Source organism: Anabas testudineus, chromosome 7 (assembly GCF_900324465.2).
Source record: "Anabas testudineus chromosome 7, fAnaTes1.2, whole genome shotgun sequence".
Lineage (NCBI taxonomy): Eukaryota > Metazoa > Chordata > Actinopteri > Anabantiformes > Anabantidae > Anabas > Anabas testudineus.
Window position 1 is genome coordinate 10629811 of NC_046616.1, and position 27843 is coordinate 10657653.

At 40.2% G+C, this 27843-nt stretch overlaps 1 protein-coding gene across 1 annotated transcript; it reads left to right on the top strand.

Moving 5' to 3' along the window:
- Positions 1 to 27002, top strand: cntn3a.2 (contactin 3a, tandem duplicate 2). The gene is made up of 22 exons (XM_026368316.1): positions 1 to 108; positions 417 to 552; positions 3336 to 3511; positions 4951 to 5046; positions 5184 to 5387; positions 6250 to 6352; positions 6709 to 6893; positions 7735 to 7871; positions 8557 to 8686; positions 9251 to 9401; positions 9736 to 9863; positions 11155 to 11324; positions 12716 to 12833; positions 16697 to 16855; positions 19766 to 19915; positions 20099 to 20169; positions 20826 to 21060; positions 21549 to 21658; positions 23222 to 23408; positions 25225 to 25337; positions 25504 to 25672; positions 26693 to 27002. Exons 1-22 carry the CDS (start codon positions 54 to 56, stop codon positions 26788 to 26790), a joined length of 3081 nt encoding a protein of 1026 aa, XP_026224101.1. The 5' UTR covers positions 1 to 53; the 3' UTR covers positions 26791 to 27002.
- The last annotated feature ends 841 nt before the right edge of the window (positions 27003 to 27843 follow it).

Below are 27843 nucleotides of genomic sequence, written 5' to 3' on the forward strand. Positions count from 1 at the left end.
TGCCATTTCAAAGCTTATTGGATGAAAGTCTCATTTGCCCTTGGCTGCCAAAGATGACGTTGCCATGGAAACAGCTTCTACTGTTATCAGTCATCGACTGTCTGACAGGTAAACCACCTTTTTATATGAGCAATGATTCTTTCACGTTTGGACATTTACAGTTGTGGGATGATAGCTGAAGAGCTGAAAATCATGTCAGTGTCAGAAATGATAGCGTGGCTCAGGTTTATAGGAACACTGCTCAGCTTTGACTTCCATTCACAACAAAGACACAATACTCTCACTCTTCTCCTTTACTCGCTTTTGATTGTGGCCTGTTGAAGAGATATTTGCTGCACTTAGCAGAACATTTACAGCCAGCGAGACTTACTGAACTTTTGCCTTTATGCTAACAATTGATACTGTTTCGGTGACAGATTGTATGGACAGTGGATCATACCATGGTCCTAGATGGAGGATGGAGCCGGGTGACTTGTTCATTCCTGTTGACTCCATAGAAGAAGAAGCTACACTGACCTGTGATGCTAAGGGAACACCAGCCCCTCAGTACAGGTAAAAGCACATTTAAATAAGTGTGTGTTTAAGTGTTTCAATAACAATGTGACTTATTATTTTGGGTTTTTATAAAATAAAAAGTGACTTTATATTTATTTAAACATGCAAAAATCACATGTGTAAATCATTAATGACAAAACAATGTAGCTCACTGAATAAGTGACCATCACTGGAAATCCAGTAAAGTCAGCCTTGTCAACCTTTTAGTAATTTACAGTATTAAGTAAATTAAAAGATGACATATTTCATAGTTTTTAGCACATCACGGCACACATTCATTGTCATTGACTAGGACGGGATATGTGTCATGACATGGTTGATTTCTTTTATCTTTTCTTTTGCATGTTTCAGTTTTACAGCCTTGAACTATCAACTCTTGTCTCTCATTTTGGAAACCTCTCCATTCAGGGACCCCTTTATTCAGGCAATCTTGAACCGCCTCTGCAGACACCCAAAGCAGTAACATCATCATGGCTTCACTAATTCATATTGACTAAGGCACCACCAATCTGCCTCTTGCCTTCGCTAGATAGTATCTTAGCGACACATGTGTAGCATCTTAATGATCATCTCTTCTTGTGAAAAGCCACAAGAGCAATGCAGGTTGCTAGACACCAGTTGGCACCAACAGGCATTGATTACAAGTGTCTTTGGCGTTCAACAGTGGAATTACCGCAGCGCAGCCAGCACAGATGAGCTGAATGATAGCATTGTGGACTATGTACACTCATTATTTCAGGCTTTTCACATTCCCCACCTAAAACCAGGTATTTTCATGTACTGATTAAAGGTGAGATGAGCATGTTTAACGTGGCGTCTTGTCAAGCTGACTGTGCTAAGCTCTGCATGCCCCCAGCACCTCTCTGGCTCCTCTCTTGAAGTGTAAATGGGCTCACACTGCTCCCTCCCCGTTCTTCTCTTTTCTCCCTTTTCTTTTCCTCTGCCAGTCCTGTCACTCACAGAGATATGAGCGTTTCATAGTATGCGCACTCTGGCAGCATGGGAGAAAAACAGATCTTCTATATAAAAAAAAAAGCATCTTCTCCCTAGCAGGTCACAAAGGTAGTGTCATATGAGAGTTTTTTTTTTTTTTTTTTTTAAATCTAAATAGAAGGTGACTTGTTTATCCTTTTCTTGACCTGAGCCCGTGGCTCTGCAGAATCATCCGGAAAACTCCACTTTCCCTGTGCTCAGATGGTCAGACAACGTGTATTCACAAAACGAGTCTCAAGCGGAGTAATTCAGTTTTGGAGTTGCTATTCAATCATCTGCCCAATGTTCAGGACACCACTGAAGAGCAGAGGCACTTCAGAGCGGGTCAAAAAGAGGTGAAAATGGTGACTCATGGATAAAACTCATAGATAAAATGCTGAATGCATGTGGGTGGACACAGGAGGCCACACACACACAGGTTCGTGTCAGAAGCTGATCCAACCCTTCTTTGGATATTGCATATCCTGAAGTGGTAGTAGAGTTAATTTGTACATACAGCGACACAGCTATCAAGTTAAGTGTCTAGAATATGGCAGCATCATCAACATACAATAGTTTATTTTCTCAGAAAATTTGCCGTTTTGGCCTTATTCTTTCATTGCCACTTAAGGGAAGCAGAACACGGGAATGTGGCTGAAGGCAAGGAGCTGGTATTTTTCATGCTTTGAGAGACACATTCTGAAACATTCTTGAAAAGTGCTCCGTCCTTGAACCCTCCAGTGCTCGCTTTTTGAATAGCATGTACAAAGCGAAGGAGTATTGTGGTGACGGAGGAAGAAAGTCTTTTCTCGCTGAATAATGAGACTTGTTAAAATCAATTAGTCAACTTTGTGTTGTTAAGAGTACTTTTAGGTGCTTAATTTATTTGATAGTGCAATCTAAACCTGCTGCGTAAAGAATCTTTTTTTTTTTTTTCAAATTCCTGCGACGTGTGGGAAGCGTGTAATGGAAGAAAAGGAGCGTAAAAAGCATCCTTTGCTAAATCAGCCCACTGTTACCTCTTGCCAAGTGCTAATGTTTTGTCCTAATAATAAGTCAAAGGTGGAACACTGTCACATTATGTAAATTTAATGTGACAGAGAATAGGCGATTATAGGCAGACTGATGATATTATCTAGAATGGCTGCGAAAACCTTTATTTTCCGCTTGCCTTAAATAGCAGACGACAGCTTTGTGTATGATACCCTTAAGATTAAACTTTAATGGTCCCCGTGGGGGGAAAGTGGGATTGCTGCAGCAGCAAATAGTGATAGAGCAAAATAAAGAAAAGTAGAACAAAAACATAAATATACAGTCTGAATAAGAAATTAGCTTTTTACGGGTTATGTAAAGACATCATCAGTAACACTGCAATGTCTCAGTTAAACAAACAACACGGATCTATGGCCACTGCAGCATTATGAGATTACATCATTATTAGATTAGAGGGACAAAACATGCAGAGGATTTTACAAAAACACACAGTCATCATGGTATTTTTCAACTTCCTTGTATGATTTTAGAAAATATTTGTCTTGCCGTGTAGTTTGATAGGAAAGTTGAAGCACAGCAGGAAAATAATTAATGGAAAAAATCAGAACTGTGAAGTTCAAGCTGTTCCACACTTCATCTGTTGAGCTTGTGAATTCCTTGACACCAGCTCGAATCTGAAGTATATTATTCTTACTTCAAGTGAGTCACTTCAGTGAGCTGTATTGTCAACTCACCTCCTGTCTGACCACCTTGGTTGGTAGAAAGAAATGCACAGTGAATTTTGCCAGGGACTGATGGTGTCTTTGCCCTCACAGATGGTCGTTGAATGGAACTCTCATAAATCTGGGCTTGGATCGCCGGCGGCGTCTGTCTGGGGGCAACCTCATTATAAGCAATCTGGACCGCTACCAGGATGTAGGGATGTATCAGTGTATGGCCTACAACACTGTAGGAGCCATCCTCAGCAGGAGAGCCAGTCTGCAGTTTGCCTGTAAGTTATTGTCAGTGTTTGTCAGTTATTTCTGTGACATGCTATGAAAGTGTATGTGCACTTTGCAAATAATGCACAACAAACTGGATGGGCAATGTTTGCAGTATTTATCAGAGTGCTGCACTATTGGTGTGAAGCTACATTAAAAGTTGAAGTAACATAGGAGCAGTAGGAGTGTGAGGACTGTACTTTACTTATGGTCATACTTGCAAACTAAGAATGAATGACTCAAGTATTACTTTCACTTGCTTAGCTCAATCACCATCATTGGTTTGTCATTAGGTGTACTCTGGGGTATTATTCAGCCAAATCATGTAAGTAGTGTTTGACGGATGTGTTAATAAGGACTGAAGCCTGAAGAAGCTATCGTTTACTTTGACTGGAGCATGATATGCTAATGCTGTAATGAAAGAGAGAATCAGGCAAATGAATAAAAGCTACAGTGCCACAAAAAATAATGAGTAAGGCTGTTTATGAACTGTGATTTATTTCACATCACGTCTTCAGTGGTGACACCAGCAAACATCTCAAATGAATAAAGAACTGAATACTCACTATTTACGCACTGTTCGTTAAGAGTTCTTCTTATGTAAATCACAGCAACACATCTTTTCACACCTTCACTTGGTGGTCTTATCTGGCATAAAGATATTTTTGGTTTTGTTTGACAAGCTTTTAAGAAATGCACTGCTGAGATTTCTGGTGCCCAAACCGAATAATGACATTTAAAAAAAAAAATGTAACAACAGGTCTTTGCAGAAATAATGTCATGGTTACAAAGAATAATTTACACAGCCCGCAGATAAGAGTTGGAGTTATTTTCACCTTCAAATGAGAATAGTCCCCATTGAAAAAAGGATTGCAGCGAAGTCTGTGAATTATGCAGAGTAACTGGGAGATGGCTGCGTGGCTAGATACCTTCTTTTGTACCTTGTCACAATTAATAAGCAGCGGACAACACGTGTAACAATGTATGATTTACTTTCAAAATATCATCTCTCCTTGAGATCTCTACTAAATTATTTGAGGTTATTGTAAGTAAAGTTAAACATTACATTAGTATGCCACTTTTTTACACAATGCTTTGCATGTAAGTTGCAAACGAAATTGACTAATAATAGTGATGTGCATTGCAGGAGTCACACAGTAGCTTGTTTACATCAGCCTAGTTTCCATGTTATGAAATTGATTCACTGCAGGTCCTCGGTTGAACGTTCCGCATTGTGTTTTCGTCCACTCTTTCACAATATCCCTTAAAACAAGCTCCGTTCGGTCTGCTCCTCTCTCCGGCATTGTAGAAGTGCAATTCTCATGACAATTTCCTTTTAGGCTTTTGTCAGTGTTTTGCTGAAAGCTTTTACTCAGTTCTGTTCCGCTCTGATATGAAAGATCCTGCAGTGATCTCGTCTTTCTTTTTTCTTTTTTTTTTTTTCCCTCAGACTTAGATCATTTCAAAGTCCACTCGAGAAGTGCGGTGTCAGTCCGAGAGGGACAAGGAGTGGTGTTACTTTGTGGGACGCCCACTTCCTCAGGAGGTAAGCTGTGGAGCCATTTCCGGATGACCTGAAAGCACAGTCTTTATAGCCTTTAGATAATATTTAACCCTCTTAATTGCATTAGATGTAATATTTTGTCCATCAATGGCTCATTTGCATCCTTGTTTGTCTTGCAGACCTTACTTATGCGTGGGTCTTCAATGAGTACCCATACTTTGTTCAGCAAGACAATCGGCGTTTCGTCTCGCAGCAGACAGGAAACCTTTACATTGCAAAGGTGGAGCCCTCTGATGTGGGGAACTACACTTGTGTAGTGATGAACAGCATCACAAAGGGCAAAGTTCACAGCTCACCTACATCTCTGATCCTCAGGACAGATGGTAAGAAGCAGTCTCTGGCCCTGATGTGACAAATATGCCTTTCAGCCGTGTATTAAGGACCTTTGCTTTTAAGGCGCCTTTAATCATCATGGTAGCATGAATGCTCTTTGTCCTGTCGAGCTGCACTACAGTTGGCTCACCGAGTGCTAATGTCTGTAAGTAAATAGTTGCTCCTCAATGTAGGCCAGCAAACAAAGCACCCAAATCTCTTCTTTGCTGACTTAGCGATCTCATAATTCGCATCCCCTTTAAAAGCTTTCCCTGTGCTTTTACATGAATTCTCAAGCAGGTTCTCAGTGGCCTGTTGTTCCATTCACTGTTATGCGTTCATAGAAAGAGTGCATAAAAATTGCCTTTCGAATGAATAAAACATAAGCCATACGTCATTGGACCATTACATTGAGTGTTCTGGAGGCTCAACCAGTTAGTTTCCACTCAGCGTACTGTACATGTAGCCGCATGTATTTAAATCTCATTGCATTACTTTCTGATCCTGGACTTGAGTCTTTTCCTTGGGTACTGATGTAAACAATAAAACACCAGAGGCTGGGAACTGCCCACTCAAGCTTTAAAATAATGGATAAACAGGCAGACTAGCTGAGATTTTCAAATACGCTATGTCTATTCCACCAAGACAAGACTGAAATTATTCTTGGCTGGTATTTTACTGCACTCCGGTGACTGCACACTTAAGTGATGTACTACTTTGAGTTTACCCATGAGAGAATGTTTGCTCATGTGTCTTTTATGTCTCTTCTGTTAGTGTTGCCGTGCCGCTGTTTTGTCCATAATGCCAGCCATATTGCTTGTAAGTCATGAATAATGGAAGACTGAAGCAAGTTCTTGTGCTTACTCTTCATAGGAGTGATGGGTGAATACGAGCCGAAAATAGAAGTTAATTTCCCTGACAATGTACCTGCTGCAAAAGGATCAACTGTTACGCTGGAGTGTTTCGCCCTTGGGAAGTAAGCTGAATTCCTTGAAGCATGTTTTCAATCTTCCGCTGTCTTTCATTCCAAATGAGGAACCTCCATATTTCTATGTAGTAAACTTACTGTGGCAATTATATTTCTAAGAGCGTGGCATCAAGCAGAGATTGGTCTAAAAGCCATGTGAAACAGATCTTTTCATTGTTGGATGGGGTAAACTCTAAAAACTCTGAACCATTCATGCACAAACAATGTAGTGAAAAGGTTTTGTGCGCCATTAGACACATCGCTGCAGGATTATTCCACACACCTGCAACCTGAGCTGCGTTCTTAAAATTCAAAGGACGATGGGTGAGAATTTAAGTGAGATTTTCTTATTCTCCATCTTGCAGCCCTGTCCCAGAGATCACCTGGAAGAGGGCTAACGGCGTGCCATTCCCAAGCAAAGTCAAAATGAAGTACTCCAACGCTGTGCTGGAGATCCCCAGCTTTCAGCAGGACGATACAGGAGGATACGAGTGTGTGGCGGAGAACAAGATGGGAAAGAACACAGCCACTGGTCGACTTGCCTTTTATGGTAATGAGACTTTAGAGACAAAACTTACTTTGCATTAGACAAAAACTCCATCCACCTTTTTCTAGATTTTATGCTTCTGCTGTTAGTGTGAGATATCAAAAATTATTTTAATTAGTGGAAGTTCTTAATTCTTATATATATTTTTGACAGATATGTGTTATATACATAGCTGGAAAAGCCATGATGTTCTCCCTGTATAATAACCTCTGTTGGTTGTAATTTTATTGCATTTATTACATTTTGAGTTCCTGGCCCGTGTCTGTCACTGTGTTTTCAAATGAATTTGTGAGAGAGGAGAAATGACGCTTTTAAAATAGGAATTGGCAGTATGTACAGTGCTTGTGAATTGAGCTGTGCTTATTATAAGCCCAAGCCGGTGCCCATGAAAATTCCTGAAAAGCTGTAAATATGTAAGAGGCAAGATGGAGAGACTTGTGTGCTGGAAGGAAAACAGACCGGGGTGATGTTTATTATACACTGAATTAAGGTGACAGGTTGGGGTGAGAGGAGATGTCAGGTGCACTTCACCCGCCTTGAGAGCCTCCTGCTTTGTGGCGTGGTGTTCCGTGCTAATCTTGAGATGCCACAGGCTGCTGACACATTTAAGTGATGAAAGTGATGAGTGAGACCTTGCACTCACTCTTCTCTTCCTCTATCCTATCTTTAAAGGCAAACCCATTTTCCTAAGTCTTTATAATTTTGACTTATTTGAGCTACTGTGTTATTCCCCTAGTTTTTATTTGAACTGTTTTGGATTAATGCGATAATTCTGCTCCCATGCAATATGCCCTCGTGGTTCTTATCTGATATTTCACTGGAGGACTTTTTTTTTTGTCCTCAGCCAAACCTCAGTGGATTCAGACCATGAAGGACACAGCCCTGGCCATAGAGGAGAGACTGTACTGGGAGTGTCGAGCCAATGGCAAGCCCAAGCCCTCCTACACGTGGCTGAAGAACGGCCAACAGCTTCTCTCAGAGGTAAATTACTGCCCGCCGCCTACCAGTGTTTCGTTTTAAAGACTTAATTTTCAGCTGCTGCTCAGCCCTTCATTTTAGAGAGCCTAGCGTCAAACACATAGCTGTTTTTTCCGAGTGCAATTCAGAGTGACAGTGTAAACATCTTGCCGAGGTGTGCCAGTGATGAGACATGGACGTAACAGTCTTCTATTCTGCTCTACCTCGGCAGATTACACAGTCTTAGAGAGTGGATCAGTGTAGTCCCCCGGAGATTGCTCCATTTCACTGGTTGTTTTTCATTATGCATGGTGCATGTTTAAGCTCCTCCAGATTTAGGGACAAATGTTTTAATTTGCTGTGAAAAATACTGTAAATAGCAACACACCTTGCTCCAGACCACCTGCACCTGAAACTTGGCTGACTTAAACAATATATGTTTGAATTTGCCGTAAAAACAACTGAAAATATGACTAACCACCAGTTTGCATAGTGATAAGAGGCAGCACAGTCATATCTGACCACCACAAATATGTTCTGTGGTCTTTCTGAATCATTCTCATGGTGAGACAACCCTGATTGGATCTACGCCTATTGGCAGCACCTCTAACCTAGTCCGATGCTTATAGAGCTTTGCCAGAGCACACTGACTAAAACAATACCTTTCCAGCCTAAAGCAATACTCGCTGTCTTTCTTCCCTTTTCACAGGACAGGATCCATGTGGATGACGGAGTCCTGACGGTGTCGGTGCTGACGCTGTCTGACGCCGGCATGTACCAGTGTGTGGCTGAGAATAAACACGGTGTCATATATTTTGCTGCAGAACTAATGGTTTTAGGTAGGATAGCATTTATCGCTCCCTTAAATCATGAAATCATGGTCGTCAAAGAATTTTAAAGGTCATCTTACTGTCATTCTTAAAGGTTGTCTGGATTAACGGGTAATGGGGTCAGCGAGGGGGGTTTTGTTAGGTCAAACACATTTAAAATGTTTCCTCTCATGAGATCCTGATTTATTTTAATGTTATGGTGTATATGTGGTGATAGATACAGAATTCCCAGATAAGCATAATCTTATAAAGCTTTTAAAAGTCATTTTATATATATATATATATATATATATATATATATATATATATATATATATATATATATATATATATATATATATATATATATATACATGCATATATATGTATTATGTGTTTTCTTTTCACATCAATTTGAAGACAAACTCCTCAGCAGTGATGTGATGTATCTATTTGAGTCCCATTACCATTGTTTAAAATGTCTGTCTCCATTACTTTATTACTTTTGATGATTCTCATGGATCAAACTCAAGCTTGTCCTGTGAGATTTTGCTGCAGTTGTTGTACTAAATTCAGTTTTCTGTTTCCCATCAGCCTCTCCTCCAGACTTCACAGGGAATGTCCTCAGAGCTTTGCTCAAAGCCAAGGCAGGAACTACAGTGACTTTAGAGTGTAAACCACAGGCCTATCCTATCGCCAGCATCTTATGGAAGAAAGGAAACCTGCCTATTCACACCAATGACAGGTAATAACTAAACTAAAAGTAGCTGTACCGTGCTCTAACACAACTTCTATGACATGTGCAAACGGTTGGTGTAAACATGTCAGGGTTTTTTCTGCATAGATGATGAGAGCAGGTCCAGGATTGATCTCAACTGTGCTCTTTTTATGACTTCTTTGGTGTTTTTGATCTCTTTTCTCTGGACATGCAGGAACTGTTTAAGTGCCAGAGGTCCATGATCATGCAGGATACTGGCGTGTAGATGAAACCGGAATCAGAGTTTCTCTAATGATAAAATGTTTCTTTGTTCTTGGAAGTTGGATTGAAAACTGCTGTCTCTGCTTGTACACTCCTATAGGATCACACTTTCTCCAGATGGAACACTGAGGCTTGCCAACGTGAGCAAGTCTGATGCAGGCAGCTATACGTGCTTTGCTAGGAATAGATTTGGCATGTCGAGTACAACTGGAAGGCTCCTTGTTACCGGTAAGGCACGCTGTTAAATAGCAGAATGTTTGTGCACTCCACTTAGTAAGCAGAATTTACTGCTCAGTATGGATTAACACAGGAGAGAGCTACTGTGCCGCGAGGACATGAGTCAATAACTGGTGGGTAGAAAACATAAACAAACTTTAGATTTCACTCTAAGGAGTGTTAAAAGTTTGGGAAGTACCCCTGAGGGGCTGAACATAGAGTCTTTGCATATTTAAATAACTGCCTTAAATGCTTTTAGATTAATTTCTCTAAATGTAATTTTTCTTTATTGATTTATTTGAGGGTGTTTATGTTACCAAAGCTCAACTGCAACTTGCAAGACTTTCTGTCTTTTCCACAGTTCTTTTGTCCGGCTGCATTTTGCAGGGGCTGCAATAATGCGCTCGGAAAGGTGTTGGAAGAAAGCACTCACTCATTGTTTTTCCTCAAAAGCAGTTGAAATAACCCTTTTTACTCCAACAAATCAAAGTGCCCTGAGTGGAAGCAATGAAAGCATTAGTGTGGAGGTGTTACAGATGCTGTTATTGTCAAACATGTTTCCAGTGGAGTGATAGCTGAGTGTTCTCCGGGATTCTCCTTGGTTTTATTAATATGCTGAACACCATTGTCTGCCACTGAAACAAAGCCAGTTATTTTTTAAATACTGGATTTTCCAAGCCCGTAATGCAATCAGCGACACTGAGCCATAACCCAGACATTGATTATTACTAGCTTAAGAACTCAGAGTACACTTTTTCCATGTTATTTTTTTTATTTTTAGTTCTTAACAGCCTATATAGGCTAAGATATGAAAGCGCAAATCCTCTTCCTTTGTGTTGTACCTTCTTTATTTGATTCCAGAAGATTCATTATCTTGCGTTTTTGAAACACAGCAGACTAAGTCCAATGATTGCTCTTGTAGATTTTGAAACAGTGGCCCCTCACTTTTGTGCTGGATGTACAGAGCAGCCCATTACATACAGTTTTATCTGATCTGAAGTGCTATTAGGATTTCAGAAGATTATTCTGTAGCTGTGTCAGCCTAGAGTATTAGGCCATTTTAAAGGTGGCAGGCTGCATGTTATCACATTATTCCACTAAGACATTCATGAGACTCTCCCTCATATAGATAATAGCAATCTGCCTTTGACTTAGTGTATTACAGATCATGTTCTTATGTTCTAGCTTGAGTAAGATCAGTGGCGTGTTATTTAAAAAAAATCAACAAAGGACTACTCATCTCCTTGCAATAAAACGTCCGATCAGAAATAACTCCTTCTCACAATGTTTCTTTATGGGGCAGATCCAACCAGAATCATCCAGGGGCCAGTGGACATGGAGATCATTGTGGGAGAGAGCATTGTGTTACCCTGTCAGGTCGCCAGTGACCCCGTCCTTGACGTTTCTTTCTCCTGGGCTTTCAACGGACAGCTCATCGCCAAGGGAGATGGTCATTTTGAGCTAGTGGGTGGGGTGAGTGACCCGCAGTCATACTTCTTTAGAACGTGCGAATGGGCAGTTGGCACTTCTTCCCATCTTGCTTCACTTCATCTCTGCTATTAGTTAAAAGGGACAGCTTGTGGTTTGACATCATGGCATTGCTTGAAGAGATTTACTGTGGGTAGTTTTGCTGCAGTTGGTGTGGTGTGATACCATCCTTTTCGCAATTCTGAAAGCCTCCTTGGAGGCATAATAAGCTATGGGAATCTTTGGAAAGAAGTTCTATTAGATCATTTAGTCCCTTTAAGCTTCCATTTGTACTTACATGAATGGAAACATAGTGAATGCTATGTCAAAATACACTTCTACATAAAAATCATCACGTAGGTAATGTTTTAGTTGCTCAACCATTGTGACAGGTTCTGTTTGAATGCACCTCTTCTACTCGACTTTCTGAAATAATCTTTTCTTTTTCTCCACTACTTTGGCTCTTGAATTCTTTTCAGATTCTACTTTGACATAGCCTGCTGCACAGCTCCTCGTAACATAAAAGGGGATACACGTCATTAGAGGTGTCTTTTAAAGGAATGAAAGCATGGCAGAGCCCCAAATGACAAAACACTTTGAGAACACCCTCACACCCTTCGAGATTAACAATTCTTCCTGTGTATGTTTGACTGACAATGTTCTTATCTGAAAAGAAACTTCTTCCCCAGAAGCTAGAATGTCCCCAGTCCAAAGAGATTATCAACTTAACTTTGCTGCTTGAAGGAATTTAATTTCCATAATTAAACCGTGTTGGCTCCACTGCAACATTTCCCTGCCAATGCCAAGAGAACGAATTCACCACTAATTTACTATGTGCTGCTTACGGGTATCCTCTCAGATGAGAATCTAGATGGTCTCCTTTCCCCTGTAATCAAGCAAAAACTGCCTGCCGAACTCAGTAGTAATAGCTTATTTGTGCAGCTCCTTGCATCCGATCTTGAAGGTTACGGTGATGCCCTCTGCCAAATGCAAGCAAAATAGCCTTTGAGTCTTTGTCAAACACAAACACTCCATTTGCTGCATGTAATTGTTGTGACTTCTAGTTTTGATCTTTTTCATCTGAACAGCTGTAAACAACAGCGGGTTTCTGATATATTTAGAAATGTTTAAGCGTGTTTGCCTTTATGGCTTTGGCTTCAAGAAGACATGTCAAGAGATGTGTGTAAAATATCTTTTGTTGTAAAATATCTTCTTTAAAAAAAAAAAAAGGTCAGATTTTCCTCTGCAGAGCACGAGCTAAATAACTGCAGGATCTGCAAACGTTTTTGGCACCGCTATTTACTGCACCTTATGTATGCTTCACTTCATTCTTTAATAAGCTGTCACAAGGTCTGTTATCTTTCATGCTACATAAAGCTTTCTTTCCTCCTTGGTAGAGAACAGCAGGAGATCTGATGATCAGGAACATTCAGCTTTACCATGCTGGCAAATATATCTGTGTGGTGGACACGGACGTGGAGAGTCTGTCAGCCGTGGCTGTATTGATTGTGAAAGGTAAGAAAACCTCCTTTCTGCACCACAGTCACTAATTAGAAGAGGGAGTTCAGTCAGGATGGTGTAATGGGTTTCTCTTTTAGGAGTGGAGAAATTAAGAACAGTAGTAAAATGTCTGTAGTCTGTCCGGGTTACCAAACAGAACTTTGATAGAGATATTTTAGGGGACATTATATGGATGCGCCTTACTGAGAATATAAAGAGAGCTGTCTTCTGAGGCATGTAATGTTCGGGCATTTAAACCGAAATGGCTTTTGTTTCAGCCTGCGATTGCAGAGCTAAACTAAAATACCAATATCCCCATGAAAATTATTCATGATTGTCACAGTTTTCAGGACTGCAGAGGGGTATGTGGACAGAAGCATAGAGAGCAGTGGCCAGGCAGGGGCACGGGAAGGCAAAACACGACAGAACGTTTTCGAAACAAAGGCATCGATCATGACACATGGTATCATCAGAATCCACTATTTTTATATCCTATTTTTTTGTAGTAGCAGTCGCTTGATTACGCTTGATTATTGATTGATCAGGTGGAGGAAGCTTGCTTTTGGTTTTTATTGCATAGAAAGTATTTCATGGAAGGGAGGAGCCTGACCAAACTGTGTGAAGCAATAGGACTATGAATTTTTCAGGATATGATTTTTTTGTTTTTTTTAATGTCAATTTTTAATGTTGTTGCAATGGACTTGACAGTTGAATTTTTAGATGCCCATCTGTGCTCACTCATGCAGTTTGAAAAGCTCCAGAGAGGCACACAGTTGCTGAGAGCTACATAGGGCAGAACAAAATAGAACAACTTTTGTTATACACTCACTGACCACTTTTCGGTACACCTCGACGATCTGTTGCAACTCTGCCATGAATTCTGCTTTTACAAGGTCATCTGTTTTTTTTTTTGTTTTTTTTTTGCTGCTGTATTGAATTGCATTAGACTCTACAGGGGTACCTAATAAAGTGGCCAGTAAGTGTATGTTTAGGGGGGAGTGTTAAGTTTGTATTGCGGGCAGAGTGAGAAGACGAGTGTTTCTGGTTTTCATCAATACACCAAATAACCCAGCAAATTGACACTACACAAATATGCTAAATGTCAGACGAGCTGAGGGATGATTTTGGTGTCAGGATTTGAAAAGGTTGGATCCATATCTTTATCTTGTAAGGATACCCACCAGTGATTCAGTTTGTCATGCTGAAGATCTTCAAGACAAATGCCATTAATAAGCACTTATTTCCGAATGGCTGAGGACTAAGTGGAAATAAGACTGTTTCTCAAGTATAGCATTATCAAGGGCATGGAAATGGATTGCCCTCGTATTGACTGGAGAGAAACTTGTCTGTGACTCAGATTGTGCATTATTTACACTTCCTCCTCACGGCAGCTGTCATGGATGTCTCATTGCTCGGATCAAATGGCTTAAAATGTTGGAAGGCAAAGCACGAATCTGGAGCAAAAACAAGTCATGGAGGGCAAAGAATGGTTTCGCTTGATCACAACTTCAGACCAACTGATGGTGGTCGCATGTCAACTTGAACAATCCAGCGGGGCAGACATTATCACTACCTTTAACCCTATGACCCATAAATAACACCAATTTGGAGCACCATGCTAAGCACATGTAGTGTATGAACCTCCTAATATATAAGCTTTATGTTCATGTACCCCTGGCACTATTTAATCATTGCTCAATTAGTAATATCAATATATTAATAGAAATAAAATGCACCCTACATAAATAAAACCACAAAAGTAGATGTAGCTACTTTATGACGTTTTGACCAGAGGTTTCCAACTTTGTGGTCAGGCTACTTCTAAGAGTCCGAAGATAAAACTGAAAGGTGGTGAAACAAGTCACGGGAAAGAAAAGAAAATCTTCTTCTTTAATCTTCCCTATTCAGTCATTTTTTATTGAATTGTTGGAGAATTTTTACCCCTCAGGGCATCGAACAGTTTATACATATTTCTGTCAAACCATTTATGAAGTTTAGTTTAATAATCTGTGCTGAAGCTAACAACTCAGACACCTGAAATGTGACAAACACTGGAGGATTTTCTTTTATTCGATATTAACGTATGTTTTCATGGGGACTACTTTCTGGGCTGTGTGGTTAACAAATGCAAAGTGTTGGCTCTGCCTCCCTCATTAATGCACGTTAAGAACAGTGAAATTTTGATGTTAAGACAACAGTGTGAATAATGCAGTATGATAGTAATTATGTCAGTGTGATTGTGGCGTAAGTTGGAGCGAGTTTGATCACAGCAACATATGGGCCTTTACGATCGCTGTCAAAGTAATAGCGATTGGTGTTACATTGGTGCTGGAGGCAATAGACCCATTATTGCAATTGTGTAATATTAGCCGGTGATAGTCGCTCAGTAATTGACAGGGTGCTGTTTTCTATCCTGTTTCGCTCCACTCATCTCACAGCACTGAAGGTCAATGGTAATCGCTCTTGACACAAAGACTCTTGAGTGATCGTCTAGGTTCTTGTATGTTTTTTTTTTACAATGGCAGCGGAAAATGTTTTAGATGCCACTCGATGACATCTCATAAACACTCCACTGGGTGGTGGTGGACATGGAGAAGGTCATGTTATCCGGATAACATGATGGTCATTAGCATTCATACCACTTGGTGAACACTCATGCTTGTTTGCAAGACAGCATGCAGGGAAGTACACCTCACAATAGTCAACATAACCCTGTACGACTGTGGGTTTATTATTATTTCATAGGTTTTACAGCATGCTGTTTTTTAGATTTACTTTGGACTTGTGTGACAGCACATTTTACACATTTGGGTGAATCAAGATAATATTACCATGTCTGTAATTATTTAGTATAATATAGTCAGACATTAATTTGCCCTGTGCCAAGTTAACAATAAAAGCCTAGACAGTCTGTCCATATTAATAACAGATTATTTGAACACCCTCAAGACACTGACAGCCTCAGCCAATGATATTTAATTAAGAGGATAAGGAATTGATCCTTGATCGTGTGCTCCATTAATATGTATTAATGAGGTCAGTGTATTAAAGTTTTTGTTTTTTTTTTTGCTAGAGCTGCTAATGAGTTTTACAAAGATCAATATCTTTAAAGCCAGGGATTTAAGGCCAAATGTATGTGGGCACCACGTTCAAGGCTTCTGTAAACAAAACACATTTGTTCAGCAGCTACTTGTTTAGCATACTTGTTGAAGGTATGTACTGTATGAATATTTAGCAGACTGGCTAAATATTTGTACATGCATGCATGTGTACATTAAGCTTTTATATCCTGCATGACTCACACATACAAATTGTTGTTTATTAAAATAATTTAACTCTCTAATAATCAGAATATTTGGCTTCAGAGCTGATGAGGAGTGTGGGCAGGGGTGTTTTTGTTCTGTGGTCCGTCTCACTGCTCTCTAGTGGTCTATTATTTCTGAGGAGCCAACACATTCATTAGAAGAGGAAACAGTAGATGAAGCTGAAGTAAAACATTACTCTGCTTAATTGGTGAGATAGTAAAAAATGTGATAAAATGCTGCTTCTCCCGGGCTACAAGCTCTTTTAATCTTTTACCCTATAATGTTCCTGAATCTTGTCATGTTCAGTAGATTAAGTGAATGTGTGTTATTGTAGATATGCAGTATATACATAATATACATACTTCTTCCCTTCCATTATGCGCAAGTACACACATTAGTATCCACAGTCTGTATTCTTGTCTGCACCTCTGCATCTGTGAGTATCTCACAGCGTCTGTTGCTGTGACTGATGATCACAGAGGAGGATTTATTTATACACTTTATTTGCAAAAGACAAAATGTTTTCAGCCGTCCTTAATCAGTATCACCCTGTTTCTTGTGTGACTGAGCCAGGCCCCCCAAGCCCACCAGAGTCTGTGACAGTGGAGGAAGTTACAGACAGTACAGCCCAGCTGGCCTGGAGCTCCGGTAGAGACAACGGCAGCCCCATCACCAATTACCTGATCCAGACCAGAACTCCCTTCACTGTGGGCTGGCAGAGGGTTAACACAGGTAGGCAGCACTTGAAGTTTTGACCTTACAGCACAAACGATGCTGTTCAGATAATTCATGGATTCCCACAGGGAAATTCTCCTATTTGTCATCCCCCTTCAGCTAGAAGGCCAGAGTGTAGGGTCAGCTGCAGAATGAAAGCTCTGGTATTGGGATGGATACAGAGTTTCACTCTGGAGAACCAGAGGTCATTGTTTCTGCTTTTACTTGATCTCCTTTGAACAACCTCTACAGTATAACTGGCTCGGTCAAAAACGAAGTCCTTCACATCTGCTTACGTTCGTTTGCTTTGAATAACATCTGGCGCTTGTGCCACCGAAGGTCAATGCAGGGATTGCAAATTGATGCAAATGAGTATTACATAGTGTATATTTTGTGTAGTGAATTTGACAGGGGCTCCAGTCATTGGCCAAAAAGAAGCAATAAGAGTAAATGAGCTAGACTTAACCTAAAAAGGTTAATTCTGTTGTGCCTTGCCAAATGTTAGAGGCCTCCAGAAATGAGCAAAATTACATATCTTTAATCTATCAAAGATATTTAATATCTTTTTACATTCAATATTAAAAAGAAAGTAAGATAGTAGTTTGCAAGTTAAAAACCCAAGCTAAATAAATAAATGAATATATAAATATTAACAAAGGATCGTATGATTTGGTGTAAAAGAGCCACTTGTAATCCAAAGATCATTTTCCTCCAACTCTGCAGCTCTGTTGTTCTTCAGTTCTTTCTTCTCTTTGTTTTGGTTTTCCAGCCCACAACTTTAGCCTCGTGGTCCAGTCTCCCAGCTCTCATTAGCATCAGTTTTAGCAGTGGTGAGCAGCTGTTTTCAGAAGACAGAGATCATACAACTAACACCTCCAGTGTTAGTTTCACAGATGACACAGTTGTAGACAGCAGTGTTTGCAGCATATACAGTGGCATGAAAAAAAAACCTTTTTGGATTTCATGGTTTTATGCATTAATTTGTCATAAAATGTGAGTGCGAGTGAGGTCTTACAAATGAATCTAGAGCTGTTGTACATGCGAAACATGCCAGTTACAGGGAGGATCTGATCAATTTTTCTCTAATAGTTATGATTTTATTAGTAAAGAATTTCTACTGAGAGCTAAGGGGATACTAGGCTCAACAGAGCTATGACTCTTTGTCAGCCTGTCTGCAGTGCTGAAAAGAAGCCTGGGGTTGTTCTTATTTGCCTCTATTAATGAGAAATAATATGTGGTTCTAGCTTTACGGAGGGCTTTTTTATATATTATTTAACTGTCTTTCCAGGCTAGGCAATATTCATCTAAATTAGTGGAGTGCCACCTCCTTTCCAGCTTACGTGATGTCTGCTTTAGGCTGCCGATTTGTGAACAGATAGTTTCTCCTGATTTAGTACCTTCTTTTTCAAAGGGGCAATCGTATCGAGTATTGTTTGGCGTGAGGCTGCAGCATTATCAACAAGATAGTCAACCTGTGCTGGAGTAAAGTTAAGTTGACGGCCCTCTGTGTGTGGAGGAAACACAGAGGCTCTGAAATAACGGATGGAATCAGTTCCTTAGTTTTGTCAACGACATTTTCACATAAACATCTACTGTAGTGGATTTTTTTCGTAGGTGAAGTAAAGTTTAGTACAGTAAATTCAAATGTTATTAAAAAATGGTCAGATAAAATTTTAAATTTTTCCAGTTTGGATCAGAGAGGCCAAGAGTGAGGCTCTCAAATGAATTCAAACTATGCTTAGGTCTGGGGTTGATTAATAAGCTTGAGTGGAAGATTGCTGCTACTCCTCCACCCCGACCTGTGCTTCTAGGAACATGATAATTAATATGACTTGGGGGGGTTGACTCATTGAGATTAACAAATTCTTCGTGCTGCAGCCGGACAAAATAAATCTAATTGATGGTCACTTATCGAATCAGTCACCAACAGGGATTAAGATGGGAGAGATCTAGTATTTAACAGTCCACATTTAATTTTTTTCTTTTTATTTTGTTCTGTGAGAGGAGTCGTCTTTATTTTTGTTAAGTTCTTCTGAATCACTCCTCTTGCATTGGTTTTTGATATATATAATTTAGGTGGTTGGGCAGCAGACACTGTCTCTAGCACTTCTCAAAGCTGCAGCTGTGTAAGACTGCGTCTCTGTGTCCTGGGCTCCACTCTGAGATGTCAGGGTTTGGGTTGTCTAATAAACTCTGTGGGATGGATGCCGTCTCTTCTAATCAGCCCAGGTTTTCCAACTGTTTATTTAGTTCAACATCATTTTTGCAAACTTACACACTGATTCCACATTAGTTTGAGTGACTTTCCATTGGCCTAATCGGGCATCATTAACTCCTTACTGTAGACTCTTACTGTATTTAAGTTTATCCTTACAAAGGGGTTTTAAATAGAATTCAACGTCGCCCACTCTGGCTCCGGGAATACACTTGACTTTTGCCGCTGGAGTCTTTAACTTCATGTTTCTCACTATCTAGCTGCCAGTTGTCAGAGTAGGTTTCTCCTGAGTGGGGAAAATTGGTTGGAAACGTGAACCTGGTTGTGGTGAACCTTGGGCTAGTGTCTGGGGTTATTCTTCCTTCAAATACCATAATAAAGAATAATAATAATAAAAATCATAATAATGACCTCATAAAAGCTAACTGGAGTCAGCATAAATTAAGAAAATTACTTTGGAGGTGTTGACTAAAGCTACTTTGACTGACAAAAAACATCTGTGTCAACCAGTTATTAATTCCAAGGGTTCACAGACTTACTATGATAATTTTATAGTTGTTCTCAATGAAGACATGAAAGATCAAGTTTTTTTTGTCATTATTTTAGGCACATTTTAATAGTTAATACTCTTGACTTAGTTGACAAATTAATGCAGTAAACCACGAAATTCCCAAATTGTCACTGTATGTACTGTATGTTGGTCTTTTTTCTAGTCCCTGAAGTAATCGATGGGAACACACTAACAGCCACTGTGGTGGACCTCAATGCCTGGGTGGAGTATGAGTTTCGGGTTTTGGCCAAAAACAGTGTCGGTGTTGGAGAACCCAGCCCTGTGTCTGTCAAGACCAGGACAGAGGATGCAGGTACAGTAGGCGCCATTTATATTTTTCTTCCTAAATCATTCATCGACATCAGATGGAAAATGTAAAACTATGATCTGCAAAAAGAAATAGTTTAAGATTATGCAACTTTCTTTTTGCACAATTTTATGGAGCCTGAAGTGTTTCTTCTTTGGAGGTGTGAATGTGAAGGTCTGTGTTCTGTAGTTCCTGATGCAGCGCCAGGTGATGTGGGTGGAGGAGGAGGAAGTAGATCTGAACTGGTCATCACATGGGAGGTAAGTCATCAGTCTTATGTTCCAGCGTGCTTTCAAAGTGCCTGCAGTTAGTCTTCTTTATTCTTGAGTAAGACGCTTAATATTTCTCACTAAATCAAAGCTCCTGCTCTGTTTGGCTTGTGGGTGTCATAAATTTGGGGGGAAATTGAAGTCTGGCACTGTAGTCGTAATTTCTTAGTTAAAGAATCAGTATAAGGCAGCAGTAATGTATGCACAAAGCAAAACACTGAATCTCACAGTTTCTCGCATTCATGACTCTTGGATCACTAGTGAATAATTGTTACTTAGCTAGATCTACAGTGTTCAAATGCAACAATTTAGCCAGCTGGCTGCCTGAAAAATAATGTACTGTAGATAGTGAAGAAGTCATTAAGTAACACTATCTCATTATTGGGAGATTTCTCATTTCATTAAATGCAGAAATAACTTTTCATTTTCAACGCTTCACGGGTGTTCTGTAATGAGCTTAGATTTTTTTAAATTGCATTTTATTGCTCATTTTATTTTGTCAGGTGGGTCACAAAAGCAATTTGTGGGTCATGCACTTCTTTTGGCACCGCAAGAGTGGGAGGTGGTTGTGTCAGCCCAGCGGCGGGGTGAACGTGAATGGTTTGTATATGTTTTAATATCACTATAGTTTTGTGTTTCACTCTCAGCCTGTGCCCGAAGAACTGCAGAATGGTGAGAGCTTTGGTTACATCATTGCTTTCCGTGCCTTCGGAGAAGTTAGCTGGACTCATGTGGCCACCTCTGCCCCAGGTGCATCACGTTATGTGTACCGCAACGACAGCATCGCACCCTTCTCTCCATTTCATGTCAAGGTTGGCACTTACAACAGCAAAGGACAGGGTCCCTTCAGCCCCGTCGTCACCATCTACTCGGCAGAGATAGGTAAGGTAATGAACACGACGGGGATTTTTGCGAGGCTGCAAAGCTTTTTCTGTTTTAAAAGGACAAAGGTCATGAAAGTGGTTTTTACTGCATCTAGTGGGCTGAAAGCGCTCAAAAAATAAAGAGACATACAGGAAAAGCAATGCAGAAATCTTTTTATCAGTCAGAAACTAGGAAAAAAACGCTACGTGTATGTAAGAATACACAGATTGCCTCTAAATATCACCGCTCTTCTGAATGGCTATGACAAAGTGAGAACCAGTTGGCATTTAGATCCATGTTACCTCTCTGCACGCTGAAAAGGGGGTCAGCCTGTAGTGTGGTGTTGGTCTATTTACCCGCAGCACCTGTGTGTGATGATTCACTCAAGTAGAGATCAACAAGAATGCCGCACAGTAATAAATGTAAAAATTCGAAGAGATTTGTTGTGCTTGTCTCTGCTGTTGGAAGGAGGCAGCAGTGCTCAGTCTCTTGTTGTCTGTTTTCAGAGCCAAGTGGGATGCCAGCGGGAGTTTGGGCCAGAAGTGTCTCTGCCTCTGAGATTGAGGTGAATTGGCAGGCTCTCTCCTTCACCCCTGAAAGGGTTCTGGGCTATGAGGTACATTTTACTCTTTTAAATGGAAATAGAAATCACACACAACACAATCCAAATGCTTGTCATCACCTCTGTTGTACCTAAAAAGCCATCGCTTCCAAACTGTGCGTCACCATGAAAATGACTAACAGTTATGCGACCGTTATAGCCAAAATTATACCGTTCTTTGTACCAACACGACAGAAAATATGTCAGAGGGTTTTTAAGAGAACAAAAGAAAATTGCCTGCCCATATGCCTTTTCATGTTGCTGTCAGTTATGGGATATCGCAAGCTTCATGATAGTCTGTGCTGCAATACTGTAGCAGACCTGATGTCAGCGTAACACAAAGTGTCTCACCAAAACACGTGCTTCGATAATGATACTGAAAACTGCTTAGTCTTGATAACACAGTAGCACCGCGGGAATCGATGTTAATCCCTTTTCGTTGTTTACTAAATAAAATAGGAGTATTAAGCTATTACATTTTAAGCCTACGTTGATGTGTTGTGTGTGTTCTCTCTTACCTTCAAAAATTGGGACAGGCTGATTGCCTTGTCTGAGTGCTTCTGGCTGAATAATCAGGGTGATCAAAGGACTTTAATGTAAGATGTTGTTATTCTTTTCTTCAATAAAATCAAATAAGGTTCAATATTTCAATCTGGGAAAATAAGCTTTTGTGCCTTTTCATATCTCTGCTACTTCAGCTGTTGAACATTAGCAAAGAGTTCAGTGACAGAAAAACAGATAGGCTGAGGTGTCATTTGGGATCATTTACTTTCAAAATAACAAAGTGACATTTTGGCTTATTTTATGATTTATATACCTTTCTTGGAACTGACAACATTACCATTACAATTTAAATGCAGAATATAATTAGTCAGATTTTCATTAAATAAAAAAATTGTGCATATTGTGTTATGCAACTTAGATTGATGTACTGGGGTGCTCAAATGATTCTGCAATAAATACAGTACATTAGTCCAGCAATAAAACTCTCTGTTGTTAATTTTAATAATTGATACATTGTTCTGTTGTCAAGCAAAAATGCAAAACCAACCCTAGCCCTTCGTATATGTGAGCATTTACTGCTTTTCTGTTTTTTATCAATCAATGTAACTTAAATACCAGTGTTTTAAAATGTTTGTTGCACAATTAAGAATTTTCTAAACATTTAAACATCAACTCTGGCGGATAATAATGGACATTTTAGCTAGTAATATTATTAGTATTTAAGATTTCAATAGATTATTGCCTATAAGTCTTAATTTGAATTCATTTAACCTCGCTATTTTGTCGGTCTGTCAGTAATTTCTGTAGTGAAACATTTGTAGCTGTAAAAGTACACTAACAGCCTTTTTAATGATTGCTGAACAGTTAAAAGAAAACTCTGATCTCTCTACAGAGGATGCACCCAGAGGCAATCATTTAACAACACCACATTCCTCTCGAGACTCTCAAAATCAACTACAGATACTTTTTGTGTGCTGCCTGTGATGCATACTGTGCTTCCAGTGTACACAGTTTGCTCCAATTCATACAAATGCATCACAGATAATTCCCAGATGGCATGCTCTCTGTCTCCAGGTGGTTTACTGGGAGGATGACACTAAACCAGAGACCATGGGAAAGGTTAGAGTGCCTTGGAACCAAACCTCGGTCACAGTCAGCGGCTTGGCAGGAAACACACAGTATTTCCTAACAGTCAGCGCCTTCAACACTGCGGGTACTGGCCCCTTCCTCCCTGCAATCAATGTCACCACAAAAAAGCCACGTAAGTTGCAGCACCAAGACAACGTGCTGATTATGGAAATTGTGGTTTGAATGGAATCTATTCTTAGCTGCTCTAGCAACGCATACACCTTTCTAACACCTTGCTGGACATGATAGTTGGACTGCGCAGTTCGCACATGCAACATGGTGCCCAAATATAGCCTTCAATTTAGAGCACTGTTACAGATTCGCAAGATGCAATAGCACATCTGGGGCAGTATCAGATGAACTCAGCCAGTTTTTGCACAGCTACTTGCATCTACATACCTACCATTTTTGTCTTTGCTTGCCATAATTTGTCAGCCTGACTTCTGCTTATGTTGTTCAAAGCCCGAAGTTTACAGTGTAGAAATTCTGTTGGGAGGGCGTGATTAGGCTCTAGCCTGCCCCCCTGTGGCTGAACTTTTAAAACCAGACATCCAGACGTTGACAAAGTACGCAAGGAAATATGTGAACAATGATGCAGATGACGCTGTTATTACCTACGCATACATGTCAGCAAACAGCAAGTGTACCCCTAGCCTAAGGGTGCGCACTGATGCCTGCGTTTTTCAAATAGGCCAAATAGCGCATGTTGTTGATTTTGCACTTTTGCCTTCATAAATAAATTGGGGTGTTTTTGCCCAAGTGCGCAAAAGGGAGAAAATGGAAATACATATACTGTGCACACGCAATGTGTTTTGTCAAACCTGAAAGCCTTTGTGATGGCTGCGATTGCATCTGTATTTAATAGGTTTCAAAGGCAGGTGCAGTCTGCTTGTTCACAGATGGCTGCTGTTATTTAGGGGAAGAGGAGGCATAGCAAAAATTTAAAAAATGCATTGAAAACAGTGAAGGACAGAAAAATAATACAAATGTTTTTTGTCTGTTCAGCGATGCTTTCTAGTCCAGTTTCCCAATTCTTTTAATTTGCGTCTTTGTTTGGAATCTTGGTGAAACTTTCTAGTCTCTTAAACAAGGAGTTCTCTGTGGGCTTCACATGGGTGTGGCAGGAGGGTTGGTGCATTGTGTAGCTTTATGTGTTCCTGGGTTGTGAGCTGGAAGATCTACTTTGCAGAGAATGTTACCCCTTTCTTCTTGTACTGCTGCTTCTAAGACCCAAGCTTTAACCTGTGCATCTATGATCTTTTTTTTAATGCGTACCCTCTGCAGTGACACTTCTATATGTGTCTTTTGTAGCTGCAAAGAAGCTTCTAATTCTTCCTTATGCAGTTTAAGCTCCTTTTTGAATGCTGCTGAAACCCTAGCTGCCTCTGCCTCTCCACGTGCAAGGGGAGCAGACGTTTTGCTGTGCTCTATCTCCGACACCTTGCTCGAGTCGATAAACTGCTCCCCAAATGACCACACTGATGAGAGTTTTCTAGTTCACTGATTTTACTGATGCCAGTTGAAGTAAGGTAAAAGTAAGAAATGAACGTACATGGCGTATACTCGCCATTATGCCAATTATCTCTTCTCTACAAATTTCTTATACTAACTAAATATTCAATATCTATACTCTGCATACTCCATTAACAAGCGCATTTTAGGAACTTAGTCGATATAACAACAGACCTTTCAACGACCAACTGACTACAGACAGGTTGCTTCCTGTTCTAAGTGTAGCGAACTCATGGCGATGACATTATTCAACAGAGACAACTGCACAGCTTGTCGTAAACTACAACCAGGAGATGGCGCTGCAGAATGAGATAAAAAGATATTTAATTGTCATTAAAATACACTGATGACAAAACAATTTCATAAGAGTAATATAATGATTCAGGAGATATTTCCTGTGCTGACATATAGAAATTAATTATCTTTGTATCATCCAGCACCTTCCCAACCTCCACTGAATGTCGAATGGACCCTAATTGGCTCTCAACTGTCTCTTTACTGGGAACCCGTGCTGGCAATGGAATCGGAGTCAGAGGTTACAGGCTACCAAGTGAGTTTTGCTTTCTTTGCTTCATAATACCATATTTATTCCTATTATATATTCAGTTCAGCGAAAGCATGGACTTTACCTGTGTGGTGGCTCAGGGTTTCCTGTCAAGCTGTACGAATACATATTTACAGTGTGTCACCCACCTTGTTTCTCTTTCCCCATTCAGCTGTCATACAGGAGACAGAGACACAAAGAAGTAAACACACTCACAACAACCAATTCAACGGCAGAGCTGACCCTCCCCGAGGACGATGACGACTACATCATTCACATTCAGACACTGAGTGAAGGAGGACTGGGCCCAGCCTCAGATCCCATACGAATCCATCAACTGAGTAAGATTGCTGTTGGTCGTTCATTGAGTCATAACGGATACACGTTCAAATATAGGAAGAACTGGGTATTTGGCTTGCTCTTTGCATCCTTCAATTCTCTACCAGATGGAAACCAACATGCTTACAGTATGTCAGGCTTTTCTTTGTTTAGCCATGTTCACGTAGAATACAGGAGAATAACATATAGACCTACGCAGACCTTGACCTCTCAGAACTTCTATCCTCCAATAATCTACTCACTTGTAAATGAAGTCATTTAGCACTTTTTAAACCTGACAGGGACACTTTGTCCTCTGTTGACTCCCCATTACTTGTGTCCCTCGCTCTTCCAGGCTTATATTTTTGCTGAAATATGCAGTGTGATCCATCTCTGTCGCAGAGGTTGACTTCCTCTTTTACTAGATGCTGTTACTGTCCTGTGGGACTCCAGGGGGCTCTTCTCCTGCTCTAAATGCTAATTTGCATTGTTGATATTCTGTGTTGAATCCCTGAAAACAGCAGTTGAGAGAGATAGAATTCCACTGCTGGCTTTTCTTTTAAATTTCATTTGAAAAATAGGCTGGGTGTTTTTCTTTTTTCCCAGAGATACTTTGGATACAGCAAAGAAAGAGATGTGTGCAAAACACATTAGCAGGCAGAGGAGGGCTATGTTTATGGAAACTAGTAGCTCTGACATAGAGGTTCACAAGGTTTCTTCAGGTTGTTATCCAGGAAATGGTTTCCTATAGATACTATATCAGTGCAGGAAAAGTCAGGGACAAAGAGCTAATTGAGTTACTTAAATTGTTGATGAGAAATGTGAGCAGAGCAAACTGCACCAGGCTCCAGGTCCCTTTGCACACAGATCCCTAAATGTATTTAATACTTCAAATTGCATTTAGTACCTCTATGTTAGGTTTCAGGAAGTTTCTCATTTTCCAGAGTGTTTCAGGTGAATGTCCCGAACGTGTCAGCTGTGTCCATTTTAACACCAGTTTATCATGTTTTCCCTTTGTGTGTGTGTGTGTGTGTGCGCTTCAGGTATGAGTGCCCGTGGCTCGAGAGCCTGGAGTGCGGCGATCCCCCCTCTCTCCCTGCTCCTCGCCATCGCAATAGCAACATGCAGGTCGACTTCGTGACACAGTGATAGACTCTGCTGTGTTTTTCAATGTTTAGTATTGTTTGGAGGTTTGTTTTTTTTTTCTGTGAGAGTTTATTTTTCCTCTCTCTCTATCTCTCTCTTGTCTTTCTTGGAGGTGACCCCATACTATTTTGCAGTGCTGGTTCGCGGGTATGAAGCAGCACATAGGTGGCGTGTGCTGTGTGTGACACTTAATTAAAAGTAGATGTAGATGAGCTTTTTTTTTTTTTTTTTTTTTTTTTCTTACATAGATCTCTTTTGAAACTTCTGCAGATTAGGATCAATCTACAATCTGCTCCATCTGCTCCGCCATTTCAACCCTTGTTTTCGACTCTAGAATGATACAGATGCCTTACTTCCATTCATGTGCCAAAGTAGTTTCAGCCTTCTTGTTGTTATTGCTAAGATAGCTACATGCTTTCCTCAACATTTTATTCCTCACAGTTTCTTGGTAATGAAAGTGTCTTGGGTGGGGGGGGGGGCTGTGGCAAGTAGTTTCTTATACATACATATATATACATATATATATATATATATAATTTTATTTCATTTTTTTTTACATTTTCTTTTCTCCTCTCTACATCTTTGTTGGGACACGTAGAAACATGTTCATTCATCCGTGCCTGTGCCTTTGGAGACTCTCGTAACAGCGTCACATATAGACACTTGTCAGTGAGTGTTTGAGAAGATACTGCAGCCATTTTTACATTCTCCATTAAAAGTTGCTTGTGTCCCAGATGAAACTCATAAAACTGTCTCCGGTGCCAGTGTTAGCCATTTACTTTTTATCATTTGATTGCGGAGCCCTGAATGTACCACGATGGCTCCTGAAGGCTTTAAAGCCTCAGACCAGTTATCGTGATAGCTTGCTGATTGATGGATTGGCCTTAACTCTGCATTTACAGAGATTACATTTGTCTGTATACAGAAGTAGTGGGACATTCAGCCAGTGACACAATAATGCAAAAACAATCAGTCAACAGAAAATAATTACCAACAATCATTTATCAAGCAGAAATGCAACGATCATTGGTTCCAGCTTCTTAGATAT

Bases quoted from the DNA above. Each gene is read 5' to 3' on its own strand.
- cntn3a.2 (XM_026368316.1), top strand. From the start codon at position 54: ATGACGTTGCCATGGAAACAGCTTCTACTGTTATCAGTCATCGACTGT. The intron at 5,388-6,249 runs GTAAGAAGCAGT...TACTCTTCATAG, and splicing joins TCTGATCCTCAGGACAGATG to GAGTGATGGGTGAATACGAG. The intron at 21,659-23,221 runs GTACATTTTACT...CTCTGTCTCCAG, and splicing joins AAAGGGTTCTGGGCTATGAG to GTGGTTTACTGGGAGGATGA.